This window comes from Acartia tonsa, chromosome 7, assembly GCF_053477335.1.
Source record: "Acartia tonsa isolate MP-2025a chromosome 7, ASM5347733v1, whole genome shotgun sequence".
NCBI classification, from domain to species: Eukaryota; Metazoa; Arthropoda; class Copepoda; order Calanoida; family Acartiidae; genus Acartia; species Acartia tonsa.
Window position 1 is genome coordinate 19,961,882 of NC_137266.1, and position 19,469 is coordinate 19,981,350.

Genomic DNA, 19,469 nt, shown 5'->3' on the forward strand with positions numbered 1-19,469 from the left:
CCTTACAATTGTTATATTCTTACTTATCCATTAAAAATATTTAAGCCTATTATGCTACAATTTACTATTTTTGTTTCTCAATAATAATATCATCATAATGTTAGTCTTTATTAATATTCATATACATACGGTATACAGTTTGTAAATTACATAAAATAAATTTATAATTTAACAATTTATTGTAGGCCATTTTATGGCTTTTGTCTTATACATAATTTTAATAATATAGATTTTTATTTGTTAGCACCTTTTGGTAATCTTGCAAAATAAATTATTGCTTTCAAATTTGATATTTAGTTTCTTTCTTGATTTAAAGGCTAATATTGATTTTCATTAAAAGAATTTAAAAGAATTAACACTTTAGATATTAAAAAGCTAAGGCACATTTAAATTTTGGCATTGTTTTTTGTTTTGTTTAAGGCACATTTACAATATTTTTAATTAGGTATATGAACACTTTTTGATCACAACTTTAATATTTCAGAAATTTTGTCTTCAAATCATTATAAAGGGTATATCTAATAATTGTCAATTTGAGTAAAATTTATGAATCAAAAAATACAATTTTGTTAGTAGATTTTTCATTTAAAATGACTAGTTTATTGTACAAAAAGAAGTTTACATTTTTAGCACTTTTTAACTGGTATGTTCTTCAAAAAAAATTTTGTTGTAAATTTCATAGCATTGGGTAGGTATGTATAGATTTGTTAGGATTAAATTAAAAGGTAAATAAATTAGAATATAAGGCTGTAATATATAGAGATAAGTCTATAAAAGATAAATTAATTTTCCACAAAAGTTCTGTAAAATATTATTTGTTTCTGTAGCTTTAAGTGGTGGGGGAGTAGGGAATTAATTCATTTTCTAATGACCTATCCCTGATACTAGTACATTTTTTTTACGATTTTTATTTCTAGCTTAAAAATATTGAGAGAAAGATAATTTTCTTCCATTCAAAATACACCCCAAAGCTGGTTTTACCCCGAGTTAAGCCGACAAAATATTAAATTTTTTTCCAGCCATCTTAAGTTGAATTAAATTTCCTCTAGGCGTAAAGCAGGAAGAAAACACTTATTTTCCTTAAATAATTTTAAGATTTAGATAAAAAATTGAAGAAAAGGTTAATTTATATTCTATTATCCAATCCCTGTCAACTGATAGGATTATATTGGGCTGGTGGGGACCTGCACGCCCCTGTGCCTGAGAATGGCCCTCCAGATTCTTAGTTCAGGTCCTGCCCGCAAGCCAAGCCTGCGCAGATCATCCCTAAATAAAAGAATTGTTTCAGTTAACACGACACTACTCCGCCCATAGAAACCTCTAGAGGCACTTAAATGAAAGTTGAAAAGGGGCGTTACTGACCCTCCACTTTATAGTAAAAAAAAACACCTTTTCCGAGGAGTTATTCCCCCCCCCCCCCCGATGAAAAATAGTTAAAAACCTTATCTGGACTAATCAAGAACCAACCAATCAAAATTCAATAAGAGTTATCAAAGTTTTGATCCAACCAATAGGATAACTTGGTAGTTATATAACTAACTTTGACACCAGTGAAATTTACATTCCAATGTGCTCACCCTCCCTGAGTTTTTGTTAGGTTGAAAATAAAAGGGGAAGTGGGTTGATATTGGGTTGGTATGTATAATCCAAATTTCCGAGGCATTTCAATAATTTTTTTTAAGTTTTGATATAAAACAAATACTCCAACGACCCAGGGAGGGAGGGGACAATGACTTCAAATTATACTAGATCCAAAAGTTTTGTACCTCAGTTATCTCATTCGTTGGCTCAAAAACTTTGGACAATGAACATACCTTGTAACAAGTTCAAGCAAGTCTGAGAGAGTAATTTCTTCATCCAGGATACGATTAATACAGTCTGTGCTCAAATCCAACTGGTTCAACCAGGATACCAGGGTAGGGTCTGCATTCTACACAATATATTTATTAAGTTGTCATAATAATAAATGTTTTTTTTTCAGATGGGTTTAAAATTATCAAAAAAGCTTATTGTTATGTTTAGCAGTTCAACATACGATTTCAAAAATAATTTTGGTAGGTATCATCATTTTTGGCTAAGTACCATTCTAGTCTCAATTTTTATGCAGCGATGTTTCTTTACAATTCACTTTTTACATACATTTTACTTGGTCCGTCGGTATTAAAATTTAAAAAATATTTCTTAAAGGATAATACCAATATTGGTTCATTGGCTCTTTAACTCTCTTTGTTTGTTGTCAATCAACGAATTTTTGTGCTTTCCTTCTTGTAGATGTTGCCATCCTCGTTTAAATATGTATCTAGCAAAAAATGTTACCTTATTTCCGCTAGCACCTTCGCTTGTTGAGGCAACTGCTTCACCCATGTTGACTGCTTCGCCCCCAGCTGCAAAGCTACTTCTTGTAGCAGCTGCGCCCACGCCAATGCTGGAAGCTGCGAAGCTCTGACTCAACAGCTGCAAATGAATTTTCTGTTCCTGAAGAGATTGTTTGAGAAGCTCCTGATAGCTGTGCTGGGCGGCAACAAGGTCAACTAGCAACATCTTATTTTCCTCTCTCAGTCTAAAGTTAATACAACAAAATTAATAAAAGTACCTATTACTTTGCAAATCACATCACTTTAAAACTTTAAGATAGTAAAAAATAATTTTTTTTTTATTTGGTTAAGGGGGTGGGAAGTTCTGACACATTTTCGTAAACCTGGTATATAGGCTTTATCTTTGGACTGAGAGGATAGGTTATTAGGGATAAAATCATTCTTATATGATGAATTTTCCCAAGTTTTAAGATTTTTTGGATAGGCCTCCAGGTGGTCTCTGTAAAGGTAAAAATAAAAATAAATTTTTTTTTAAAAGGTTAGAGGTCAACTTATAAAACAAAATATGCATCTTTTTGAATGTAATTCACATATTTGAAGAAAAAACATGCAAATTTTGTTTCATAAACTGACCTCTAACTAAAAAAATTTTTTTTTTCATTTTTACTTGTACAGAGGCCATCTGGAGGCCTGGAGCTCCGGAACCTGGAGGCCTATCCAAAAAATCTTAAATCTGGGGGAAATTCATCATATAAGAATGATTTTATCCCTAATAACCTATCCTCTCAGTCCAAAGACAAAGCCTATAATCACTGTTTACGCAAAAGTGTCAGAACTCCCCCCCCCCCCCTTGTTTAAAGTAACACCTAACAGACAACAAACTCTTTGATTGTAAAATCTATGTCTGGAAGCACTAGCTGTGTAAAATAATGAGTTGCGCCAATGTCATTTTAACGTCAATACCTATAAGTATAACGCTGTGTTGAGCCAAGAATAAAAAATATCACCTTCCCAACTAGGTGAAAAGCCCTGGCCAAGGGTTTACTTTTTAGTAATAGGCAAATATTTTCTTTGGCTTAAAAAAACTCAGGGTTGACATCATAGAATAAGAAGGAATAGAAATGAAAACCCTAAATATTTCTGGTAAATTTGAAGGAATCTTTGACTTGCGCAGTAAAGACAATAATGATAAAGTACAAATCACAATGACTAGTTGGACAAAACTAGAAAAGTTTAATTTGTATCAAGATCTAATATAAGAAACATAAGAGCGCAACCTAGTTTTATAATATAAATACTGAGACCAATATTTTGTTGTAAATTTTCTTACATAATTATTTTTTTAAGGCTTAATATGCACATTAAATGCATTTTTAATCCATTGTGAATAGGGAAGAGGAAGCTGGATTCTTGGCTACATGGCTTTTAGTAAATCATTGGAAAAGAAATTTATTTTGAATATTTTTTCTGAATAATTACTGAAATCATGTTATTTACTAACAGCCTTGTAGCCGTTTTGGTCTTTCAAAAGTTCCAATTTTACTTCAGGCTAGCCAGGCAGAATCTTCTACCTGGATTCTATTCTATACTTTATCTTCTTTGGTTGACATGTCTTTTTATTAGGTGCAAAATTTCCGGTTTAAAGGTGATTTTCCTACCTTGATAAACTATGAAGAGCCTTAGACCTTTCAGGTTCTGTATCTATAGAATGACGTGGAGGAATAACTCCGCCTACAGCACCAGTTGCGTCTACTCCATCCTGAAAAAAAAGTTTATTATTGGGTGTACAAAAATATTTTCAATTTACATTACAATTACAAGAGTAATCTTAATAAATATAAGAGCGTATGGCATTCAAATACGAACTCGAGATAGAAAATTAACAAACTTAAATCATCGAGATGCTTTGTTCTACAAAAAAATAACTTAAGATAAATGAAGTAAGATGTCTATCAAAGATTTAACACACTTATAAAACTAAAGCCAAAATCTTACCAGTGCAGAATTAACCGTGGATACTCCACTTGTAGATCCTCCCTCGTGTTCCCTGGGTGGCTGAACAACATGATGGAAAGGTATGATAGGACCTGGACCTGCCAGCTCCAGCTGTACGCCTGGATCTGCCAGGTGGGCTCCTAGCTCAGGTGATAACACCAGAATTGCAGCCTAAACATTTTATTTTATGAATAGTTTATGAACGGTGACAAAAATACTTATTTACATATTTCAATTCATTTCTAAAGAAACAGGCAGAAGTCCTTCAATGTCCTGGGACTTTATTAGGCTTTTATATCTTTGCATTTAAAAATTGAGCTGGGTTTAGATGTTACTATTTTTAGATTTAAGCCTTGGAATGGATAGTGCTATTTTTAGTCTCCTCATTCCTTTAAATGCAAAGCCACTTACTGCTAGGGACTCAGCCACTAATAATACTATAAAGAAATTTATACCTAAACTAAAAACGCCAACAATTTTGAATTATGAGAACAATGCAATGTTAAGGAATTCTTAAAACTAATAAAATACCCTCAAACCAAATAAAATATTCATACCTGTACAGCAGATCTGACCAGGTTATCCAGTGCAAACATCCAGTGAGGCTTGATACTATGCAGTCGTAGCACTGTATTTACTGCATCCTAAGGATAGAAAGAAATTTAAGTATTAATCTATTTTGTATAGAATGATAGACGGCGGGCTTGAGTATTTATTCTTTGAAGATTTAGCATTATTCTATATACTGCATCCCCACTTTGAACAAGTTTTTCGCCCGGTAATTACACGTGCATTTTAGAAATAAAGAAAAGATTACTGCCCTTTTGACATTTATACAAAACGTCTAAATATTAGAAGCTAGAAAATTTGTAAATTGCAAAGGACTAGAGTACTATTAAAAAAATTATTTCAATGTAATAAAACACTTTTTAGAGAAAGTTGTTTTGGAGGTGGGACTCAGAAGGGTCATAATTTTTTGGGGGGAATTGATAGAGGTAGAAAGCATACATATATGGCATAAAAATCCTACCTGAAAGTTGTATAGAGCTAGATGAATATGGTTTATCTTAGCCCCGTCATAATCAAGATCATCCTGAAATAAAAGAAAATATTCAGAATATTCAAAATTCACAGCTGTATTATCTAAGAATGAAAAGACATTGAATTGTAAATTACATTGGTACCCAAAGTTTTATAACCCTGTTATCTTATTTGTTAGCTCAAAAACTTTTAATACTTTAATTCAATTTTAATTGGTTGGTTTCAAGCTTGTAGTGTCCAAACTTTTTGGCCAATAACTTTAATCTACAGAAGGTGCAATTTTGTTTATCGTAAATTGGAATGTATATCAATTTATCGTGGATTATCTCATCCCTGTAGACTCTTGTCTATTAATGTTCGCTTGAATAAAAGCTTGAAATGCACAAACTGATTTTGCAGCCAAATATATACTTTCAACTGTCTTTTTTACCTATAAAAAAGTACTCATCAAAAAGGAAAATATTTTAACATTTTTTTTGCAAAGAAAGCAACCTCTATTTTATATTATTTTAGAGGGAGAATATATGCCTTTTTGTAATGTTTGTAATTATGCCTCAAAAGTATATATATAAATCTAACATAACAACTAAAGAAGAATATAAAATCAAACAAAGAAGGTACCTTGAGTTTCTTAATAACATTCTCTAGTGAATCCTTATTTTGGTCAGGCAGATACCCTCGCAATCCTTCCATTAACAGGCTGAGTTGTCCAACGGTCAGGCAACAATCTGGCACATCCTAAAAACGACATTGCATTTAATTGTTACGAATCTGACATTGGGGTTTTTAAGTAGTACAGCTATACTACTCTATAGCCACTTTGTCCGTCTGTCTTTACGACTAAGGGAAAATCCTTAGATATAGAACTGAAATTTGTAAAGATGCTTATAAAGTTATAACCATTATACAATATACATCTACTCTACAACACACTTTGTCCGACTGTCTGTCAATAGTGCAAAAGGAGATATTTGAATTCTATGGAGTGGATTAAATAAATTCGAAAAATCCTATGATAAATCAGCATCTACTTTGCTAGTAAATATTTTGCTAATTTATTTTATATTTCTGTACTTCACTAATTATGGATGTTTTTATCCATCTTATTAACTGAAGCGAAGATCTTAAAATTTTGGTCCAAATGAATAATGTTCTTTACAGAAAAGATAGTAAATAATCCAAGCACTGAAGGCTAAGGACGAAGTTACATATTACTTAAAGTTTTTTGTTGTAGCTAAAGATTTCTATGTCTTCTGAACCGATTGAGTTTTTTAATATAGGGAATCTTACCCTGGGTGGTTTTAGGCTAGTTGTATGATCTCTAAATTCCCGTTTAAATTTAGAAACCCCAGGGCGCAACCGCTAATTTTGAAAAAAATACCTTAACAATAAGCTGATGCCATGTTGCGCAGATATTTGCTCTATCCTGCTTCAAAACCTAAAATATACCTTGTTAATAAGTTATTATAAGCAAGGATGACTTTATCCATAAAAGCTAAGTCGTCATCTAGCAAATCAATCTTAGGTTACAAGCTCTATTGATTCTCATAATTTTGGGGTCAGATATTTCAAAAGGCTGGAAAGAAAGTTTATTTTTCCTAATTCAATTAACTAATCCGTGTGCCATTTGATCCAATTATTTTTTAAAAAGCAGCTCCATCAAAATCACTTTCTATTGAGAAACAGCATTAAAAGACTTTTTAAAAGAGTAAAAAACGGTTTGACATTGAAACTAACCTTAACCAAAGTCTCTCTGCGTTGAGAATCTTTCTTGAGAAGATAGAAACCATCCTCCTTCGGAGAATCCAGGACATCCGGAGACTGCAGGGCTCCGCTGGAATCCCTCCGAGAGTTCACCAGTTGGCTTAGCGGATTTTCCTGAATCAAAATGGGTTCATTAGCATATATAATAAACACAGACAATTTCTGGAATATTTTAAGCAGAAAGTATAGGTTTAGTTATACCTAGACAAGAAGGATAAAGACAATAAAAAAGCAAAATAAATTTACATAAGTTTTAAGACAGATTTTAATTCAAAAGAATTATAGAACTATTGATGCTATCTCTTTTAAGTGCCAAATGAACGCAAAAACATCCTCCCCCTATTTTTTAAATGAATTGAAAACAAGGATGACAACATCCATAAGTAGCGAAGCTCAAAAATCATAGAAGAACATCCAGAATGAACTATAGTGTATTTAAACACATAATAAAAATTTATATAAAATCGCGAAACCTTTCATGATTTATAATGTAGAAATCTAGGAATCGATCTAGCACCACAACCAATAAGTAAATTTTAGACTTCTATCTTTAATAGGAATCGAGAAAATCATGAAAACTTAAAAATCTAGGAATCGATCTAGCACCCCAATTAATTGACAAATCTCAATGAAACTTAGTAAAAATATAAAGAATGATGACTTATTTAATCACTAAAAATTTCAGCTGTCTATCTTTTATAGGAGCCGAGTAAATCACGTTTCCCCAAAAACGTTTCAGACATACAGACGGACATTTTAAATTATAGAGTAGCTTCGCTACTAATAAGAGGTATTAGGAGGGGGATCGGAGGGGATTTTTTTTTCTTAAATCCTAACCCTTGCGGGATCACTAACCTAGTGAGGCTGCCCTGTTCCCATTATATAATAATATTATCCCACATATTAATATCATAAACTATACCTTATCTAAACTATGAAGATTTTCTGTAGGACTGAGGATAATAGAACTATCACTGGTTCCTGTGTTTGCTGTTCCACCACCAATTCCAACAACACTGAAATAATAAATTTCTTTAAAAAAGGAATGAATCCTGAGGCTTTTTGTTTAAATCCTATCATTTCAATAACTTCTGAACTGATTAAGGGAAGCTTCAGATAGGTCCCGGGCTGATGTCAGACTATTATATTCTAGATTCATTCTTGAGATGGTTTTTCTAGCTTCCTCCTTAACCTCTTAGAATACAAAGCCCATACTATACTTCATGAAAAATCTCCTTTAATCTTTGAAAACATTCACTTAAAAATATGTTTTTATTACGCTTATCTTTATTGATGTTAGCCTAAACTATACTTGAAATATTTGATCAAGATGATTGATTCAAATCAAAACATGACTATAAATTACTGATATGGAGAACAAGATACTTATACATACAACCATCAATTTGAAAAGTACAAATATTCTAATTTAGAGGTTATTATGCATATTTAAATACTTAACTATAACTACAAACTGTACTGTTCATTAAAATTCGCTTTTATATACTATTTCACCTTTAAAGACACAACTTTTAAAATGTACCCAATTGAATGTACCAAAGCAAAGCATACATTTAAGAACCTAATCAAATTAAAAATGAAAAACACCTTGTTAATATATAAATATACAAACATTTCCCTTATTATCAAACTATCAACTACCTTTTAGATAAATTATCCTGTGTTTGAGAAGAATTATGATGCTTGACAATCCAATCCCTAAGATGACCCGCCCTGTGTAGCCTCCAGGGCTCGGGGCGGAATCCAAAATTCCTGATTGTCTCAGGTGAGGGCGTGAGCTCGAATACTGGCGAGGGGGGGTTGCTGATATCACAGTTGTAGTTGTAGTTGTTGTTGGTGGAGAATATGTTGTGGGCTGTGTCAGTGCAGCCAGGTGAACAACTGCTGGACTGATACGGCTGAGATCCTAATTCACAGATTTAAAGATGTCACAATTAGTTTTTCTACACGAGTATTGTAATGATTCCAAATACAAGGCAAAATTTTGATCCCTTTAATTTTAGGTATGATTCATTTAATTGCAATTGGTAATTTTCATTATTTCTTGTTAAACATAACCATATTAAAATGAATTAAATCCCTACAAAAATGTTTGGGCGAAATCTACTTTAATTGATTGAAATGAGAAATATTATTTTTTTACATGCAAAATTTGATTGAAATCCAAAAGTACAAAACCAAAAATATGTTTATGGGTGAAAAGAAATAAATGTGACACCTTTATTATCAGACACCGTTCCTGCCCTCCATCTTAAGTATGACGAGGACAGGGGGTGGCGTGATGCCCCAGGGTGCTGGGGAGGTCGTTTGGTACAAGGTTTATACAATATTTGGTGTGGGTTACTAGTATCCTCTGTTATGTTGGCTAGATAACTGTTTTGGCTGCATGTGGCACCATAGTCATCTAAGGATGCCAGGTTAGGCGTAGAACCTGACAAAGCTTTGCTAGCTGATTGATTTGGTTGATAATGCTGGAATAGGTTGGGTAGCCTTGTGTCTGATAAGCTAAAATCAGATAGGGAATCAGACACTAGGGATCTTACCCTTCTGTCACTACCACTGCAGTGACTAGCAGTGGCTCCATCAACTAGTTGGATAGGTATGTCTCTGTAATCAGTAATGTCTGCATCCAACTTGGGAGATTTTTGAGATTTCACTTGCCATACCGGCCGACCGTCTACCGATGCATCAAATGATATGAGTCTTTTGGTGCCAGCTCTGGCTTGTGGGGACCAGGATGGGGCCGCAGCCCCCCTGGCACCCTCACCACCACTGTCAGGTTTGTTTGGGGAAGGGTAGGGCAGAGCATTGTTGTTGTTGCTGTTAATTATTGGTATCTTTAACTTTAGACCCTTGCTTTGAAATCGTGAACTAACATATTTATTAATCTATGGCTTTACATTACACTATTTACTTTATCTTGTAAAGTTAAAGTTAATTGCAGATGTTCTTATAAATTGTATTTATTTATTTAATTTTGAAAAAACTTAGGATGTACACCTAAACCTTCCCTTCTCTGTCATAATCCTCCCTAATCCCTTTCCTAAATTACGTTCTTCAATAAACTTAATAATTAGGTTGGGTAAAGTATTATCTATGCAGAAGTATCATTGATACAAAGGGCTATGCACATACTTATTTTCAAAAACATTTGTGCAATTTTTTGCAATTTAACTTCAATCTAAGTTGAAACTATAATTCATAGAAATGAGACATGTCAAGCTGAATCTATTAGAGATGCCCTTGGATAAAATTAAGGTCAATGTAAGTGTCTGAATATGCAAATGATTATATCAATCAAACTGTTTGTATGATTGTGTGTTAGAGTTTTATAAAATATTTGCAAGCTGAGAAAGGACTCATTAAAAAACATTGCACAAAATAAATTTAGATAAAGTTGAATTAATAGACAAACAATAACATCTTAGAGGAGTAAAAAAAGCTATCAATACCCTCATCTAACGTGATTAATGCAAACAAATTAAATCATTTGAAAATTATTAATATTTATAAACTCTATAGAGTAGCTACAATTTAACAAGGATGGCAACATCGAGGCACATAAAATATGGAAAGGAAAAACGGGCAAATAAGTTTTAAAGCAGATGTGCAGCTAAAATAACAAATAAAAGAAAGTGAGAGAATGTACAACAATTTGAAGAAAATCACGAAACCTTTATGAAAAAAGATTTATTTCCTTTAAAGCATGACCGACAGACGGACAAAACAATGCAGACTAGATGCACATATGTTGTATGGATGAGAATCTTTACCGATTATTTCAGCTGTCTATTTTCAATGGCAGCCGAGAAAATCACATTTCTCCTATAGCATTGCAGACTGACTGACACACGTCCAATCAAAGTGAATTATAGTATAGCTTCGCTACTAAAAAATAATAATTCATGGTAAGCCTTTCACAAGTAGGACAAAAGAAGTTTTTCCCACTCCTTAAATTTTGAAAACACAAATAAAAATGCAGGGATATAATAGCATTTTTATGGAGAAAAAAAAAACATTAAAGATTGCACTTTTTAAAATATACAAGAGTTAGGGAGTTGAATCCATTTTTATAGAAGCAGAAATATAATCTATGATTATGGTTTGGACCCTCTAAAACTGTAATCTACCCTTCCACTTTCCCCTCTCTTGGTGAAGATATCTTCAACGCCGATACGATTTTTGAAATATAAGATTCCACTTTTGTCTCTATTGTTGAAGATATCTTCACCAAGAGAGGCAAAAGTGGAATCTTATATTTCAAAAATCGTATCGGCGTTGAAGATATCTTCACCAAGAGAAGGAAAGTAGAATCTTACATTTCAAAAATCGTATCGGCGTTGAAGATATCTTCACCAAGAGAGGGGAAAGTGGAATCTTACATTTCAAAAATCGTATCGGCGTTGAAGATATCTTCACCAAGAGAGGGGAAAGTGGAAAGGTAGATTACAGTTTTAGAGGGTCCAAACCATAATCATAGATTATATTTCTGCTTCTATAAAAATGGATTCAACTCCCTAACTGTACAAAGATGATTTTTTAATAAAGAGTTTTTAGGCACCTATATAATTCTAATTTATATTTATCCCTTTCATTCATGATTATGGAAAAATTCTTACAATCTTTGATCCTATGCATCCATTCAGGGGACAAGGCAACTGAGGGAAACTTATTTTGCCTCTAACTTTTCACAAATTGAAGATTTCATTTAGGACAAAATCCATAATTTGTACAAAGTTAATAATTATAATTTTCATCAATAACGTTTAATGTATAATAATGTAAGTGGCAAAATAATTTTCTTTAGTTACAATATCTCCAATCCTGAATAGATCAACTTGTAATGTAACATCAAAGGAAGGAAGTATTCAATTTGGGTTAAAAATTTGTAAAAAAAAATTCTGCGTAAATATTTTACTACGAGCTTGCTGTTATTTGTTTATCTCACATAATGTTTACAATAGTTAGGATGATGTCATTTATGTTGTGGTTAATTTTTTTTTTAGTTAAAAGGGATATGAAAATATGCAAAATAAAGCTTTAACAATAATGCAATGCAATCGCTTGACTTTTGAACCTGTTTTTCAAATCCTCCACCAGCTGGAAAAATGATAAGGACACCTCAAAATTTTTTTTTAGGGGTTGGAGGACAATGTTTATTAACCCCCCCCCCCCCCCCAATTCCCAGTGAAATATTATCCGCTTAACAGGTAGAGCTTAACCAAATCAGATGTATGTAACTATTCCTGTATCCCTGAACCTTAGTAATGCGATTCAAATTTTTAGTATTTAGCAAATATATTTTATTCTACTTATTTAATATTCATTCAGGCATAAAATTGTTAATTAGAAATTAAAGCCTATCAATTTCTTTAAGGAAAAGAAGGGACAGATATTGTGAAGAAAAAATGTATTACAGAAAACTTTCATGAAGTAATGATCTCTACAGTTTTTAGTTAACAAAATATTTTATTAGATAGTTCTTTAAACCTAAAAATAGCTAGTTTTTTAAAAACATTCAACGGTTAATAATGCTACTCTACTTTAGGACACAATTTCTAAATTTTATAAAACTAGGTAATCATTTTTGTTTATTGCAGGAAATTAACTTATTATCAATTATTATTATAATTATATTTATGAAATTACGCAATGGTTACCATTTTTCGAAAAGGTTTACTCTTATATTTCAGAACATAAACTAATATTTGTCTTCTAATTTGTATGCTTGGTAATATGATTCTTTCCCCTAAGGGTAACATTCATTGAAAATTACCTTTTTTTAATTTGTAATTTTTAGCAATTTTTGCAAATATTTTTACACCTAATTCTATTATTCTTTTAAATCATTTGTGCACAGTTATATATAAATTATCTGGGTTAGGAACAAGCATGTTTTGTAACTTATCTTATTTTAGTCTTTACATTTCTTGACATCTTAAATCGTGTTGTAAAATAGCTATATATACATGAGACAAAAAGACAACATGTAAATTTTTGTGTATGTGTATATTCATTTTAGGAGCAAAAATTATATTTAAGTATCGAATGTATGTATGTCTAAAGTACATAAATACCCTATAATACAGGGATCTAGAGAGATAGGACAATAGACAACAAATTGATGTACATGATCTCTAATGATACAAGTTTCTTTAATAGTTCTCAAAGTTTTAGCCAACGAATGAGGATCTATATTTATTAAACTTTGGTTACCAGTAAATTTATATTTCAATATCACTTCCATTCCAGCAAAAATTTACTCATAAAATTCATCAGGCAAATAATTTATTATTTAAGGGAAGCCCACATTTCTTAGGTAAGTAACTTTCAGTAGAGCTCCACAGAAATGGCCCAAAAATTTAATAGATTTCTTGTATATATACATAAAAAGATTAACTTGTTTCTATATGATTAACATTTCATCAGTAATATGTACAAAAAAGTTACACTGTAATGACAAATATTGTCCTAGTTAGAAACACCTTTACAAATTGAAAAATTCACCAAAGCAAATATTGCTCATGTGTCAAGTTGACAGTGTGTAAACAATATACTAATTTGTATACAGGCTATTTTATTTTCTGAATTGAAAACATTACCCGTTTATTTCAGTATCAGTAAGTTTGAATAATGTTAGCTAATAATAAAACTACAATTAACAAGAAAACCTAGCATTAGTATTTCCAAAAGCAAAGAATGATGCATAACAATCTTAGGCATCTATGAAATAATATCAATCAAAGTAGTTCATATCTATATTCAAAGATAAACATATCCTATTACCTACATAGATTAGTTTTTTTTGTCTTAAGCTAAAAATCTCAGAAAATGCTGGTCCAGATTTGTTGTGCCTTTCAGGTAAGCTTTTTAAATATCTTGGGGTGGTTTTAGACTAAAGAAGAAGCAACTAGTTTAGAGTAGCTGCGCTACAACAAAGGAATGATCTCATAAATTCTCATTCTATTTTATGCATTTTTTCACCTAACCCTAATGGGGTAGATAGGGTAAAAAACAAATCTACTGTTTTGTAAATATGAGGAAAGGGATTTTTTACTATTTCAAATGGCAAATAAGGTGAAAGAAACTTTTAAACAGGGGTTTGATTATATATAAAGAACTTTTAAAGGAAAGTATTTAGCCCTAAACTTTCTCTAATTACTCATTACAATTCTATCAAAGTGAGCCCCCACCACAACAGATGTGCAAATTATTCAAATTTTAATCCAAACAAAAGAATTAAATAAAAGGGGTAAATACAGGGATCTAAAGGGATAAGACAATGGACAATAAATTGATTTACTTCCAAATAATGATAAACAAAATTATGCCTTACTATTAGTAGTTAAAACGTTTGAACATTCAACTTAATGAAACCACCAATCAAAATTTAATAAATGTCCTAAAACATTTTAAGACAACAAATAAGAAACTTCATTAAACAACTTTGGGAGACTAGTGTAATAAACAGCCCAATGTCCCCTCCTTCGCCCCTGGGTAGATAACATATGAATTTAAATTATTCTGCATTTTAAGAGTGCAGCTACTATATAAATGGGGTATAAGCCATCCGTCAATATACGAGATGTCGTAATGTTTCAGAGGATATGCAAAACAAACAAATAAAACAAGCTAAAGGGATAGTTTCACGAAGTGCGTTTAAAAAAAAATAGTGAACTGTAAGTTTTTTCTATTTTAAATAACGTAGTAGTGCATAATATAAAGTTATTGATTAAAATTAAGAGATTTTACCAGGGATTTTCCTTAAAAAATGAGTTTTTCATTTTTATTTTCAACTTCGTTGCGTGTTATATATGGCAAAAACTTTTTTGTCATAAGTACAACTTTAGATAGCATTTACTAGTTAATAGAACTTTAAACTTTTTATACAACAAAATACACATAACAACAAAGAATGACCAATAAAATATTCAGTATGGTACTTAGAGTAGTGATCTTTTTATATGTCTTAGTAGAATATATTAGGCATTTGATAGATATGATTGTGATAAAGAATTTTATCATTGACCTGACCAAACTTTTTTTATTTGACAATATCTAAAAGAGTTAGTGATTTGCAACATAAATTACATGAGAATGGTCTTTTTATATATATATATATTGTATGGTTAGTTGGTATTTCCGCGTGAGATAATGTTTATATTGTAAGTAAACCGGACGGTTTTCTTTATTTTTTTAAAAAGAATTTATAGAAAACCTGTTCTATAGTGAACCTGACGTTATTTTTCATGTTTTTTAAGTAACTTGTCCCAAGGGGAACCCCTGTTCAATTTTTTTATAACTCTTGTGAAATATGTGGAAAAAGATTATCTAAAATTGGTGTTTTGGCTATACATATTTGGAAAAAAGTAGACCATTCTCATGTAATTTATGTGGCAAATCTCTTTAACTTTTTTCGTTATTGTCAAATAAAAAAAGTTTGGTCTGGTCAATGTTAAAAATTCTTTAACATATAATCATATCTATCCAATGCCTAATATATTCTACTAAGACATATAAAAGTTCACTACTCTAAGTACCTTAACTCTTTAAATACACTTCATAGAACTATCCCTTTGCTTAGAAACAACTTTTGAAACATTTTATTTGCTGAATATACCATAAAATTTACAAACCTACAGTTTTAATGTTAATGTGATTTCATCTTAATTATTTTGCAGATTTTTTTTGATAATGTAATCAAGAGTTTATTTTAAATAGCTCAAATAGAGAAATATGACACTGAATTAACTTATGTAAAGCGAAGATTTTTTACAATTAGTGTTTATTTGTATGTCAGTCTATCCCTTTGTAACCGAGTTCTATTTTAGGCATATTGGTTTCTTCCTATTGATTATACTCTTATAATAAGTCATAATTATCAACGCTTTATTATCTCTACCAGTAAAATAAGTAACTGTAAAATATTTAATGATAATGAAAAGCCATAGATTTCCTAATTGGCATACTACTACGTAATCACTTTTCACTTATTATTATAGAGATAACACTATGAAAACAATTCTACAACTAATCAAATAATTTATATTTTAACTTTATAATACTATCACTTTAATGATAACATGTGTTATCTTTTTATAACATCATTTTTGTTTGTTTAATGATGAAATAAGTTTTTTTTTACTTAAATCCAGCAATTTCTAAATTCGTCATATAGTGTAAGGACCAAAGGTTAAGTTTAACTGAAGAAATATGGTTTATAAATGAGTCATCACCAAAAGTTTGCAACTTAATATTTCACAATAACATTTTATTTTAATTCAATAAGTCATCAGATTTTTAAAATTGTACTGAAAATGACTTTCATATGAAGTCATCAGTTTTATAACAATCACATGTAGCAACATATGAAGCATTTTTTTCACCTACATATGCATTTTTGCAGTATGTGTGTTTTATTTTTAAACCGGTATTAAATCATTGATATAAATAACAGAAAGTTTACAAAATTGTTTATTAAACACAGCTGAGATTAGTTGAAAGAGAAAGAAATGATTGTGCGAGTGTTTTGTGTTTTAAAAGAAATCCACTCCAACTGTGTGTGTGACTGTGTGTGTGTGTGTGTGTAGCTGTGTGAACATTTTACTACATGGGTTCGGTGGGTAGAAAAGAGAGAGGGATAAAAAAGAGCTAGGAGAAAGTGAGAGAGATAAAAAGAGTGGGGGCGCCTAAGCGATGCTGTCATGTATATTACAGCGGTGAAAAGTGTGTGTGTCTCTGTAATTTGTGTGTGTTCAAAATATTACGTCACCACCTATTCTAGACTAACATATATTTTTAAAGCTCTATGGCGGTGTCTTAAAAAATTTCCTACCATATAATCACTCTTTAATCTCAGTGCAATCTTGCTTATAATTAAACTGTAACATCATAAATTAAAGATTTTTAAAAACCAAACTCAGGCTAGTCAACTATAATTTCAAGCCTTTACTCCCCGCGTTAATTTAAATATTTACGCTAGGGAAAAATATATTTAAATGTAAATTGAAAAATATTTCTTTACTTTCGAAAAGGCTTTATCTAAGACTAGCGGCTACGCCCCTAAAAGCCTCTAGGGGCACTTAAGGTAGGAGAGGGAAAAGTTGACCTCATCCCATTTTAAATTTGAGTTTCAAAAGAGTAAAAAAATATTATTTGGGGGTAGGGAGGTGAAGACACCCTCCCCAAAATAGTTTAAAAACTTCCAAAGACCTATAAGAAGCTTCACTGTAAAGGAGAACAATATCGGTTTAGCATTTAGCGAGATCCTTAGGGACAGACAAAAAACGCTTACTACTTTATATAATAGGATAACAAGTATAATAATGTTTATCTTTTTTGGTTAGCTGTAATCGATCGAATGTATGAAAAATCAGAGAGAGGGCGGAGATATTGCAATGTTTTTTAACAACTTTATCTCATTAGTTGGCTCCATAACTTTGGGTACTTTCACTCATTTTTGATAGATTGGTTCCAAACTTAAGTGTCCAAACCTTTCAACGAAATATTTTAATTTACAGAAAGTTGTATAAATTTATCGTCTATTGTCTTATCCCTTCACACTTATTAAATTTAACCAACCAAAGAATTTTTTATCCAATCTTAACCAGACAAATGTCATCTAGCTAAAAAAGATGCGTAGATTTCATTTCTGGCAACCAGAAAATCCGCAGAAATCGAATTCATGAGATCCAAAAAAGTTTCATTAAAAAAAACCTTACACCAAAAATAACAAACAATAATTATAACGACGACTTAGTTTCTTTTTCCTGTTTAATACGAATATTGAAACTTATTTTCAGGCATGCATGTTTGTTGGTATAGTACTTTTTTTAGAAACCAAAATACAGACATATTTAAAACTACGAAATTGTATATTAGTCACTAGAAAGATTATATTTTTTTTCTTGCTTTAAAACAACTTTTTGTACATAAAAACCCGTATTGTCTTCATTATTGACACAAACATGCATGCTGTATAGTTTTTAAAAATTTAGTCAAATAAAATACCTGATTAGAATACAAAGCAAGAAATAAAGGTTATCAACTCCCTATGAGCTTTTTGTGTTAAATAGAATTATTAATAAGAATAAAAGGGTTTCAAAAAAAAGTAAAATAACAAAATGTTAGGTGAATTGTTAATATTAAATCAATCAAAAAATGTTTTACATTCTTATAATTAATTTCAATAAAACATATATATGCTCAATAAAGGTTATTTATAATTATGAATTCTACCAGACTAAAATATAAAAGGGGAAATAGTTTATGAAGACGACACAAAATGATTTTAAAAATTACTTATTTTTATCTTTTTTTTTTTAATCTTTAACAATTCTAATGTTTTTATTATGTAAATATATAAAGTATTATTCAAACTTAAAGGATTTAATCTTTTTCTTTGTAATTTATATGTCAAAACAGTGTAAAAATGAAGTTCTTAATTACGAATTTTCAAATCATTAGATTTTAATACAATTTATTATGGAAATAAAGAATAATTTCAACAAAAAAAAATTGCTACAAAAAGGCTTACTGTATTATTAAACTGACTTAATTGTATAATTGCATTTATTTTGTTTATTTACCTTGCAAAATGAGTGTTTAAGTGCTGCATTGGTTAAAATCAAACCTAAAAGTGCTCTTTATTCAGTGACAGAGTGAAAAAAATATATACCTTGTTTTATAGTTTTTGATCTCTTTTTTTATATATTTTTATCTGATATGTATATCAAAATTTAAAAGTATCTATTTCATTAGATATTCATACTTAACTAAGACGTCTTTGTTACTTTTTGCACTATATTTGCTCTAAAAAGGATTCTTTATCTGACTTTTACATTTAAAATGAAAGATTTTATGCCAATTTTTGTGTTGACTGTAGAAAAAAATAATTATTTTGTTTATATGCAATTTTCTATAATAAAATGTGAGAAATGCCTTTTTTCACATGTAGGGCGAAAAAAGTAACACTGAAAATATTTTTTACGTCTTAAGCATGTCCTAAACTCAAAGATAATAAACTTTCATAAAAGATTTATTTCAGAATATGTCATTTAGGGCATAAAATTAATTTTGCAAATTAACATTGCAAATGTTTGCCAATAACTTTTAAAAATGATTTCTGCGGATTTTCTAATTTACATGGGTGTTTTCTACACATTTTCCCCTTTCTAAAAATACCTTCCTCATAAAGATTGGCTTCCGGAAAGTATATACTTTTCCAAAATGATATGTGCCTTTAGATCACTGAAAATGTATAATATTACATTGGAAGTAGAATATAAAAGAAACACACAGATACATTATTCTTAATTTACCTACTTTTTATCC

At 30.6% G+C, this 19,469-nt stretch overlaps 1 protein-coding gene across 1 annotated transcript in view; it reads right to left on the reverse strand.

The window, feature by feature from the left end:
- Positions 1–95: 95 nt before the first annotated feature.
- LOC145325029 (mitogen-activated protein kinase kinase kinase 5-like) overlaps positions 96–19,469 on the reverse strand; it is a 30,682-nt gene continuing 11,308 nt past the window's right edge. The window contains exons 13-23 of the mRNA XM_080167822.1: positions 8,038–8,131; positions 7,089–7,229; positions 6,733–6,789; positions 5,973–6,089; positions 5,341–5,403; positions 4,868–4,954; positions 4,311–4,481; positions 3,974–4,074; positions 2,317–2,560; positions 1,815–1,930; positions 96–1,266 (exon numbers count right to left, since the gene is read on the reverse strand). Of these exons, the coding sequence (XP_080023948.1) occupies positions 1,164–1,266; positions 1,815–1,930; positions 2,317–2,560; positions 3,974–4,074; positions 4,311–4,481; positions 4,868–4,954; positions 5,341–5,403; positions 5,973–6,089; positions 6,733–6,789; positions 7,089–7,229; positions 8,038–8,131 (1,294 nt within the window). The 3' untranslated portion in view covers positions 96–1,163. The remainder of the gene's footprint in view (positions 1,267–1,814; positions 1,931–2,316; positions 2,561–3,973; positions 4,075–4,310; positions 4,482–4,867; positions 4,955–5,340; positions 5,404–5,972; positions 6,090–6,732; positions 6,790–7,088; positions 7,230–8,037; positions 8,132–19,469) is intronic.